The 10972-nt window shown below is 44.3% G+C and overlaps 1 protein-coding gene across 1 annotated transcript; it reads left to right on the top strand.

The window, feature by feature from the left end:
* The first annotated feature begins 257 nt into the window (after positions 1–257).
* On the top strand, positions 258–8094 carry RFC2 (replication factor C subunit 2). Its single transcript, XM_014888021.2, has 11 exons — positions 258–442; positions 1506–1575; positions 2390–2431; positions 2827–2933; positions 4058–4159; positions 4889–4989; positions 5655–5812; positions 6191–6256; positions 6686–6766; positions 7112–7225; positions 7883–8094. The coding sequence occupies exons 1-11, from the start codon at positions 324–326 to the stop codon at positions 7991–7993; spliced, it is 1071 nt and encodes a 356-aa protein (XP_014743507.1). The 5' UTR covers positions 258–323; the 3' UTR covers positions 7994–8094.
* The last annotated feature ends 2878 nt before the right edge of the window (positions 8095–10972 follow it).

The following is a 10972-nucleotide window of genomic DNA, read 5'->3' as shown; positions in this document are numbered from 1 at the left end:
ACATTCCTGTCAGCAGGAAGCCCAGCGAGTCCAGACAGACGAGTACAATGCCAAAGAGACGAGTACAATCCCACCCAGCCGAGCTGCGAGCGGCCTCCCCTCACCAACCCTCCTTCCCCTGCAGGGCACAGCCCAACCCGGCCCGGCCCGGCCCGACCCCCACGGCCTGTGCCGCCGCCTCCCTGCACAGCCACAGGGCCCGGCAGGCGGCTGGAGACCGCACAGCCCCGGCTGCCTCCCCCGGCCCGCCCCGGAGGCGTGCCGGCAACGCGGCCCTCCCTCCCCTCACGGCGGCGGGGACACAGGCCGGGAGCTGCGCCGCCATGGAGGTGGATGTGGCGGAGGACGAGAAGGCCGGGCCGTCGGCAGCCGAGAAGCGGGGACCCGTCGACCCCTCAGGGAGCGCGCCCGGCGGCGGCAGCGGCCACTACGAGCTGCCCTGGTGAGCAGAGACAGCGAGCGGGGGAGCGCGGCGGCCCCGAGCCGCCATGGCCGCCCAGCGGACCGAGCGGGGGTGGGCGGGGCGGGCAGTGATTGGTGCAGAGCGGGGAGGGGGGCGGGACTGTGTGCGGCAGAGCCAATGAGGTGAGGGCGGGCCGCTGTTGGCGGGAAGGCGGGCCCGTGGCGGCTGAGGGGGGCCCGTGGCGGCTGAGGGGGACCATGGCGGCTGAGGGGGACCATGGCGGTCGGTCACGGACACGGCCAGACCCCCGTGTTCAAGGCTGGCTCCGGGTGCCTGCCGGGCTGCAGGAGGTCAGTCTGGCTCAGAACCGGGGACTTTGCCCGTGCCCTGTGACCTGCCCCGTCTGTTGCCGGTCCTGGGAAGGCAGCAATCACAAAATGACAGAATGGTTTGGGATGGAAGGGGCATTAAAGCCATCTCGTTCCAAACCCCTGCCATGGGCAGGAACACCTTCCCCTATCCCAGGTTGCTCCAAGCCCCGTCCAACCTGGCCTTGATCACTTCCAAAAATCAGTAGTGAAGAAAATCCCATTGTTTTCATTTGTAACACAGAGAAAGTCGGCCCAGTACAGCCACACAGGGTGGCTTCCCCACTCAGGCTGTGGCACCCAATTCCTGTTTGAGTTGAGCATTTTTTCCCTCCTTTTTCTTTTTTATCCCAATGGAAGTAAAACCTTTCAGGGTGGTACATGCCTGGCACAGGCTGCCCAGAGAAGCTGTGACTGCCCCATCCTTGGAAGTGTTCAAGGCCAGCTTGGACCTGGAGCAATGGAAAGTGTCCCTGCCCATGGCAGGAGGCTGCAGTGAGATGAGCTTAAGGGTCCTTTCCAAGCCAGACCATTGTGGGATTCTCTGAGTCAATGATGAGTGTTGTGGAATTAGTTTAGTCTTAGTAATGACAGAGACCCTGCAGCAATTGCACTGAAGACATGTCCAGCCATTGTTGTCCTGTGCTCTCTTAACATAATCCTCCTTGTCCTTCACTCTAAAGCACTATTAAAGCATTACTAGATGTAATGTTTTACTTTTTTTTTTTTTACAGGGTGGAAAAATACAGACCCATGAAACTGTCAGAAATAGTTGGAAATGAAGATACTGTGAGCAGGTTGGAGGTGTGTAACTGTCCCTGTATCTTTTTACAGGTTATCTGAAAAAAAATACTTCTGCATATATCCACAGGCTAGTAAAAACACTACTGAATTTTTACATCCATACTTGAGTATGTGGAAGAAAGCTTCCTGATTTATTTTAAAAATAACAAGCTTTACATGATATTTGAGTGGGGTGTAAGGAAAGATGCCTTCTTCAATTGGGGTGTTTAAGTTGACCATTTGATACAGTTTAGAGAATTTGTAGCTGTTATAATAACACTGTTTCAATTAATAAATATAATTTGTAGAACAACAGAAAGAAATATAATGGGGTTTTTGGAAAATAAATGTTTGCTGTATCAATTCTTCCCTGAAAGTGTCCAAGGCGAAGTTGGATGGGGCTTGGGGCAACCTGGTCTAGTGGAAGGTGCCCCTGGCCTTGGCAGGGGGTTGGAATGAGATGGGCTGAAAGGTCTTTTCCACTTCTAACTGTTCCAGGATCCTATAATTCTATGACAAATTAATCTGTGAACACAGTATTTGTTAAGTGAAAGATTATACTAGCAAGTGTATAATTAAAACAGATGGAAAGGAAAGGCAGGAATACTAAAGACTTGTGGCATTGAGTGCTTAAAAATATTTCCATATTATTCTAGGGGCTGGATTCTAATAGTTCAATTAAAAAACCCAAACATATGAAAGCAGTAATGTTCAAAGAATGAAAATAGGAGGGGGAAAAAAAGAAGCTTGTTTCTGATGCTTCAAACAGAACAGAATTGAAACTATTTGTTCATGTTATTTCCTTACATCATTTCTTTTTATCATTCTTTCTTAGGTCTTTGCAAAAGAGGGGAATGTACCAAATATTATAATTGCTGTGAGTATTGCTGTGTTGTGCTGTATTTCAGTGTTGGTCCTGGATTTGAAATCTAGCCAGGGTGGCCTCCCAGTACAGATCAGCTTTGTACCTGAGTGTACTGGTGAGGGGGATGTTGGCTGTGTGGTTTTGGAGCAATGTTCTTGGCAGAATACACAGAGATACAAGTTTAAATCTACCCCAGGTGCCTGCTGAAACACATCCTGTGCTTCTCCCTGCAGCTTATCTCCTCTGTTAGTAGCAGGATCCTGAGCTCAGGCACAGCTTCCAGGCTGATGTTTCCTCTGCAGTTCCTCTGTTGCAGTCTTTTTTCATGACTGAGGAGATTTGTAGAGAGCACAGCTTAGAAAATTACATTAAACTTACCAACAGTTGTTGCATTGTCACATTTCTAGGGCCCTCCAGGAACAGGTAAAACCACCAGTATCCTGTGTTTGGCTCGTGCTCTGCTTGGTCCTGCATTAAAGGATGCTGTTCTGGAGCTGAATGCCTCAAATGACAGGTGAGAATGAATACATCTTACCAAACTTTTAATGAAAAAGCAAGTTTCCATTGAAACCAGTCTAGTTTGATAGGCTTAATGCTATAGTAATGCCTCTAAGACTTATTTTAGTGCAGTGTTTCCAACTTAAAGACAATCTCTGGTGTTCATCCATCAACATAGATATTGTTTCTTGATGTTTTATAAACTTTTATAGATAGTTTTATATGTGAAAATCTAAACAGGTAGAGGGCAGAATCCATAATGGTACTTTCTTCTCAAATTTATTTGAAAGAGTTAAGCTTCCCACTGAATTCATGAGGATCCTAAGAATGGAAAGTGAACAGGTTGTTTATACTCAAACTCTTTAGTGGTGAGTGAGAGAAATTAGGGCTATAAGGGCAATTGAGGATTAAAATGTAGGATCAGGGTGTTAGGTGTGTACAGGACACTGACTGTACCAAGGATCAGGCACTAAGGGCTGATTATATTTCCCAAGTTCTGTTCAGACCCATCCTGAAGTATTCTGACATTTCCTGGTGGGTTGTCTGAGCACAATACACTTTACCTACTCTGTTAGTATCAGTTATAGAAGAACTACAGAATCACAACATTCTTTTTCTAAACAGAACAAAAAAGTAAAATCCTTTCTTAATAAAAGTAGGTCTTTGAACAGACTCTGTCTAGGAAAGTGTCTGTGTTGTGTTGATATGATTCAGTCTGTCCAGCTGTTTCTCTTAAACTCTTCTGAGCTACAGCTGGGGCTGTGGATGGAGCTGTGGGAAGAACTGGCAAAGCAATCTTAAATGCTTCTGCCTTTGTTTATTTATTACCCTTTCTTTGTGCCAAACATAAGTCATTTTGTGGTGAGACTGCAAGTAAGGTTACTGGTTTTGTGTATATTTATATTGCTACTGTTAAATTATTTTCTTCAAGACCCCCAAACCACAGATTGTTGTGTTTGAATCCGAATCAGTTGGACAGTCTGGCTTAAAGCACGATTCCACAGCAGTTGTGCTGAAACAGCTGAAGGGACAGGAACAAATGGCTAGAACCAGGAGCACTTCAGCTGCTGTGGCTGCTGAAAAAAATCTGTTCTCTATTTTCACCCAACTTATCATTAATTAATCTATTTGTTGTTCCAGAGGCATTGATGTTGTAAGAAACAAAATCAAAATGTTTGCCCAGCAAAAGGTCACACTTCCAAAAGGTCGGCATAAAATAATCATCCTTGATGAAGCAGACAGGTATGTTGTTTTTTCTTCAGCTATGTGTGAAATGTGCTGCATCTCTCCTGTCTGTAGAACTCCAGTCTTGGAGAATATTGAGTGTTTCTATCAAGCTGTTCAAAATAATTTGCTAGGAAATGAATATGGATTGAACAGTGATCTTATGGGAGTACTCACAGCAAGAAGAACTCACTGCTTCAAAAGAGACGCTGAATATTGACGTGGAGTGCTCTGAATATGAAACAGAGCAGTTTACTGGAAAGGTGCTCCATCCCTGGAACTGTTCAAGGCCAGGTTGGACAGGACTTGGAGCAGCCTGATATGGTGGAAGGTGTCCTGTCCATGGCAGGGAGTTGGAACTGGATGAGCTTTAAGGTCCTTTCCAACCCAAACTATTTTGTGATTCTGTGATTCCTTCTCTTTGGAAAGAGTTTGGCTCATGTAGAGAATTTCACTGGATGGAAATGGGACATTCTCCTCCTCCATATTCTTAGCAGTGTTCTTCAGAGCATTGTTGATTTAATTTTGCATGTCATGGGTGTCATTTTGCATGTTATGGAGGTCTCAGTAACTACCTGTGTTGCAGGGTGGTTTGTACACAAGGCTAGAAAAAGCTGCCAAGTTTATCAAACTAGAATATTACAAAGCAAAGCTTAATACCAGTAAAATCTGAAGCTATTTGTTCTTAGGCTGCACCTAGGAGTGAGTGAAGGGCAAAGTTTGTCCTAACTCCTTGTCTCCCCTCAGCATGACAGATGGAGCACAGCAAGCATTGAGGAGAACAATGGAAATTTATTCCAAAACAACACGCTTTGCACTGGCATGCAATGCCTCTGACAAAATCATAGGTGAGTCCTGGGTGTTCATGTCACATGTTCCCCATACTGTTGGCTAACTTCCAAAGCAGCTTCCAGAATACCTGGCTCCAGCTTGTTGCAAGAAAGCATGGTACTTCTGAAAAATCAAGCCACCTGTACTTGAGCTGATAAAAGAGTTTATTTGTGTAGTCAGGGAACCCTCTGAGCAACTGTTTTTGATGGATAGTGCCATATGTGACTGCAGAAGCAATTTTCTCATGCTTTGGGCTTAATCTGCATCCAACTCTGCTACAGTTTAGGACGTTTTATGTATTGTTTAGTGAGTATTGAGCCCTTTCTGTCCTTTCTGAATCATAACCTTAAGTTTGCATATAGGTGAACACATTGCAGACCTTTAGACTTCTCATGAAAAAATAACGTGATAAACATCTCTATTCAGAATCCGGGAGAACAGAGGAAGCTTAGCTTTGTATTTATTTCCACATATCTGGGAAAACTGCAGTAGCACGTTTGGGCTCAAGGGAAGGACTGTAACAACTGTATGTGCTTAAGGAGAGGCTGTGTTCTTGGAGCTTCAATGTCCTTTTTCTTTAAAAGACATAAGAATTTTTGGAAACTGAAATGAAGACATATGTTTGGTTGTGGGGTTTTTTGAGGAAAATAGAGAGAAGCTAATTACACATCTCTGTCCCCAGAACCTATTCAGTCTCGGTGTGCAGTGCTGCGTTACACCAAGCTGACAGATGCACAAATACTTGCCAGGCTACTGAAAATTGTTGAGAAAGAGGATGTACCATATACAGATGATGGACTAGAAGCCATTATCTTCACAGCCCAAGGTGATATGAGACAGGTAAAAGGAGAAAGACAATGAAACAAGGGCTTCTATTTAAAGCAAAAAAACTTTCGAATTGCAGTTCTCAAGGATTTCTCTCTGGAGAGGTAAAGCAAAGGAGGATGTGACCCAAGATACTCTTGTGGCCCAAGAGTAACTAAACTCTTTAGTTTTGTGAGGGTTTAAAATGCTCCTTAAAAGTGAATTGGTGGGAAGTGGATACCAAATTTGTGGGAGGAAATAAAGTCAGCATAAATTTGTGATTTTTTTTTTTTCTGATTTTAATGGCAAACTGCTTATTTGGCATCATTTCCTGAAGTGCATTTCATCCTGAGGAGGGGTGTGAGAAGTAGAGCACTTCAGAAAATAAATAAAGTCTTCTTTTTTCTTTCACAGGCATTAAACAACTTACAGTCCACATACTCTGGATTTGGCTTTATAAACAGTGAAAATGTCTTTAAGGTCAGTAACAGCTGAAAACAGTTGTGCCAGAAGTTTAGCCCTATGGTTGTGTGAGACTCCATTGGACACATAAACCTTTTTGCTGGTTTGTGTACGTAGCAGTTACAGCATTAGGCTTTAAGTAGCCCATGTGCCTTTTGAAAAGACGTCCCTAATGGCACATCTGAGAATTTTGCAGCTCTCTCAAAGCACACAGATCCCATAACTGCTGGGAAATTTCAGTGATGACTTGGGAATCTGTTACTTGGGTGTTCTCATTTCATGCTGTTGAGTCTGCCATGACAGACTATCTGAAAAGTCAAATTACTTTAAATTTAGTCTGTATCATGGAATATTTCTGATTCCACTCCATAGAAGCTTGGTGAAAATACCATAAGTTTAATGCAAAGCTTTCTGATATATTAAGTGTAATATTTCTCTTGGATACAGGTATGTGACGAGCCTCATCCTCTGCTTGTGAAGGAAATGATACAACACTGCGTAAATGCAAATATTGATGAAGCATACAAGGTTGGTTTTCATGTCTTGTGTCAGTATTATTATGTGTCAGGCATTATTTCTCTACAAAATGTTTTGTTTGCTTTGAGGAATTCACAATGTGTGTTGTTCTTTAAGATAAGGTCAATACTAGGTAGATGAGTTGATAAATTAAACTCCTTTTGGGCAGGAGTTTGTTCAGATAAATAAGGCAACAAGCAAAAAAGGAAGTTGTAGTGAAATTAATTGCTAGATGTTTGAGGTTAAATCAGCTGATAAATAGTACATGCAGTTTTAGTAATTATATACAGCTGTTCCAAAAGTGAATATCCTTGACTCATCTGGCAAATCAATGGAGGATTATTTTTGCCTGCACAGATTCTTGCCCACCTGTGGCGCCTGGGATACTCTCCAGAAGATGTCATTGGCAATATCTTCCGTGTGTGTAAGACCTTTCAAATGCCAGAATATCTGAAACTGGAATTTATCAAGGTTAGTACTAACTCAGTTCCTGATGGCACCTTTTGGGCCTTTTAAAGAAGAGGATGTGATCAGAGGCAGACTCAGAGGTTTCAATTTACAATTTGTTGTATATTAGCACAAAGAAAGTGCTCCTTGACTCATTACTGCTTTATTTCCCACTGCATCATCAGTTTGTCAGTGAGAAGTCACTTGAAGTTCAGCATCTGAACACCCACAGAAGTGCCAGAAGTCACTTTAACGATCAGCTAAAATTAATAGCAGATGTAATGCTGAATTTATTAGTTATATCAAAGCCTCAAATAACTCCTTGAAAATGTTTTTCAAGTGTATACTTGATTCTAGTCCAATAGATAGTAAAATAATTTAAATTAAATGAACAGAGAGTTGACAAACAGTAAGCTGATGATGTGGAATTACTCTTCATATTTAAAACCTGTCCTCATATGCAGGCTCCTTGCTTCTTATAAAGGAAGTGGGGAAATACAGGGTTTGGTTTTAAAAACAAAAGGCATTTTAGTTGGTTTATAGGAGTGGATACATTGTCTGAAGTACGAGTGACTCAATGCTGGTCTTTTAGCAGTAAGGGATATGTTCTGTTTAGTCATTAGTAAAATATACACAGACTAGGGGAGTAAGCAGAACACTTGACAATGTCTCTGTCACCAGGAAATTGGGTACACTCACATGAAGATTGCAGAAGGTGTGAACTCCCTTTTACAAATGGCTGGGCTGCTGGCACGGCTGTGCCAGAAGACTGCAGCCCCTGCAGCCAGTTAGGCACCTCCTCAAGCCTGCTGGGAGGAAACCAGGTTTTGTTGCAAAAATGTTTCATACTTTTTTATTTAGACCAATAAAGCTCTAAAATTTATTTTAACCCACGAAATGGTATGTGTTTTATAACCAGGATAGGACTGTGACAGTCCAGAGCAATTAAGGTCTGTCCAGTGCACTCAGCAAAACTGCTTATGTCCATGGTATTGAGACCTAAGCAGGAGAAACAAAAATGGAATCCTGTTGTTAGGGATTACACTTAGGTCATGGGTGATCTTACCAAGACCAAGAAGGAATTTTTTTTGCACAAAATACAGCATTTACTGGAGTTATAATTGAGACACATTGAGCAAGTGCTGTTTTGTCCTGTGGATAGGGAAGGTATTTTCACCAAACATACAAGAGAAATATTACACATTTCTTAATGGTGCCACTATATTTTGGATATTTCTTTTGTAATCTTTAAAAAACTTTATTAAATTCTGGGATGCTCTACATTTGAGGTCACTGCTTGCCTAGGTTCAGTAATGTCTTAGTTTCAGCCAGCCAAAAAGCTACAGAATCATATCTGCCTGTCCAGTTTTGGTAACATCTTGCCAGTCTAGATGGGCAATTAAGTATGAAATGCAGAGAGAAAGTAAATATAAATGGATTTTGACCACCTGATATGAGATGTGAGACTTGTGTCTCCAAGCAGATACAGCTTAATTATATTAACAGAATCATCAGGCTAGAAGACACCTTTAAGATCATCAAGTCCAACCCATGCCCTAACACCTCAGCTAAACCATGGCACTGAGTGCCACATCCAGTCTTTTTTTAAACACATCCAGGGATGGTGACTCTACCACCTCCCTGGGCAGACAATTCCAATACTTTATCACACTTTCTGTAAAAAACTTTTTCCTAAACCCCAACCTAAACTTCCCCTGGTGCAGCTCAAGGCTGTGTCCTCTCATTCTGTCAGTGGCTGCCTGGGAGAAGAACTGACCCCCACTGACCACAGCCACCTCTCAGGGAGTTGCAGAGAGGGACAAGGTCTCTCCTGACCCTTCCTTTTTCCAGGCTGAACACCCCCAGCTCCCCCAGCCCTTCCTCACAGGGTTTGTGTTCCAAGCCCCTCCCCAGCCTCGCTGGAGCATCTCAAGGTCCTCCCTAAACGGAGGGGCCAGAACTGGGCACAGCACTCGAGGTGTGGCCTCACCAGTGCTGAGTCCAGGGCAAGAATGACCTCCCTGCTCCTGCTGGCCACGCTATTCCTGGCCTTCCTGGCCACCAGGGCACACTGCTGCCTCATGTTCAGTGCCCCCAGGTCCCTTTGTGCCTGGCACTCTGTCCCAGCCTGTGGCACTGCAGGGAGTCGTTGTGGCCAAAGTGCAGGACTCGGCACCTAAACTTCATCCCATGGGACTCTGCCCATCCATCAACCATTGCAGGTGTCTCTGCAGAGCCCTCCTACCTTCCAGCAGATGGACACACACTCCCAGCCTCCTGTCACCTGCAAATCTGCTAATGAAAGACTCAATACCTTCATCCATGTCATCAATAAAAATGTTGAACAGGACTGGCCCCAGCACAGACCCTGAGGGACACCACTGGTCACTGGCCCCAGCTGGATGCAGCACCACTCACCATTCACTGCTTGGGCCCAGCCATCCAACCAGCTCTTAACCCAGCAAAGAGTGCTCCTGTCCAAGCCAGGGGCTGCAGATTTTCCAGGATTATGCTGTGGGAGACAGTGTCAAAAGCCTTGCAATTAAGCATGGTCTGGTTACAGCAGTCACACAAAAGAGTGCAGAGGCAGAAGTTGCTGGTGCTTGCACTTCACTCTGCCCATTTTGTTGATGATTTCCACCCCAAGTGTTCAGCTCCCCACTGCAGCTGTCTTGGTGCCAAATGGATGTTTCCTGGCAGCACTAGTTGGCTTCAGCCTGGGGACTGGTCCTGCACTGAGGCAGGGCACACACTCCTGTTCTCTGACAAGCCAAAGGGGTCACAAGTTTCAGCAGCAAGAGCTGATGGCATCCTCACTTTCCCCTCAAATCTTCCTACAGCTTCTCTGGCAGAGCCTGCAGACAAACTTGTGATTCAGTGTGCGGGAGAGCAAGGGAAGTGGCAGCTAAAGTGCAGGGAATGCAGCAAACAGTGCTTGGAATAATAGATGTAATGCTCAAAGTACATTCTTTGTTCACTAGATATGTATTGAACTTAGGCTTTGGTTGCCAACCAGTGAGTTACTATCATCACAAACTCTATTAAATACACAACTAATAGTTTAATACTGGAGCTTGAGCTGATGAGTTCTCTACAGACACAGCATCACAGCTTTTGTCCCTAAAAGTTTAAATAAGGTAAATTTTTCTTTAATTGCACATCACAGCCAGCCTACTCTGTCTTTGCTTTCTCATTAAATGTGTTCATTGCTGAATGGAGAAGGAAGAGGTGTTCCCATGGATGTTTCATAAACCAGCAAACACCATATTTGGATGACTCAAGGCCAGTCCTTACCTTGTGGGATGTGCCTGCCCGCAGGGATGGTGCCAGTGGAAGGGTGAGGAACGTGGAGGGTCATGGTTCCTGTTCCTACCTGATTTCAGTTTCTTCTCAACTATATTTAGTAGCTGCATTTCACAGCTCCAGTTTGGAGCAGACTCTCCTCTGGGCTAATCCTTTCCAGCTCTTCAGGGACATAATCACACTCCATTTTCCTAAGAAGGGACTAGTATTGATCCCCGAGGCCACCAACACCTGCTCTCCAAAGGCATTTGTTCCCCCTCTGTGTGCAGAGCTGCTGCTTTCCAGCACAGCACAGACTCCTCAGCTCCATCTTCAGAGCTGCACCAGCCAGAACTACTTTTCTAAAGCTTCTTAAATTGAAAACAGGAAGTGAATTTCTCACTTGACTGCCTACCTAATGTGAAGAGAGAGAGATGACCCAGAGGAGATGTAAGTCTTCTTGCATTAGGTTCAAACAGCAGTGTCTAG

The sequence above is a fragment of the Sturnus vulgaris genome, chromosome 21, assembly GCF_052056855.1.
Source record: "Sturnus vulgaris isolate bStuVul1 chromosome 21, bStuVul1.hap1, whole genome shotgun sequence".
Lineage (NCBI taxonomy): Eukaryota > Metazoa > Chordata > Aves > Passeriformes > Sturnidae > Sturnus > Sturnus vulgaris.
The sequence above is the reverse complement of the archived record's forward strand: the minus strand, read 5'-3'. Positions and strand labels throughout refer to the sequence as shown.

Bases quoted from the DNA above. Each gene is read 5' to 3' on its own strand.
- RFC2 (XM_014888021.2), top strand. From the start codon at position 324: ATGGAGGTGGATGTGGCGGAGGACGAGAAGGCCGGGCCGTCGGCAGCC. The intron at 5,813-6,190 runs GTAAAAGGAGAA...TTTCTTTCACAG, and splicing joins CCCAAGGTGATATGAGACAG to GCATTAAACAACTTACAGTC. The intron at 6,257-6,685 runs GTCAGTAACAGC...TCTTGGATACAG, and splicing joins ACAGTGAAAATGTCTTTAAG to GTATGTGACGAGCCTCATCC.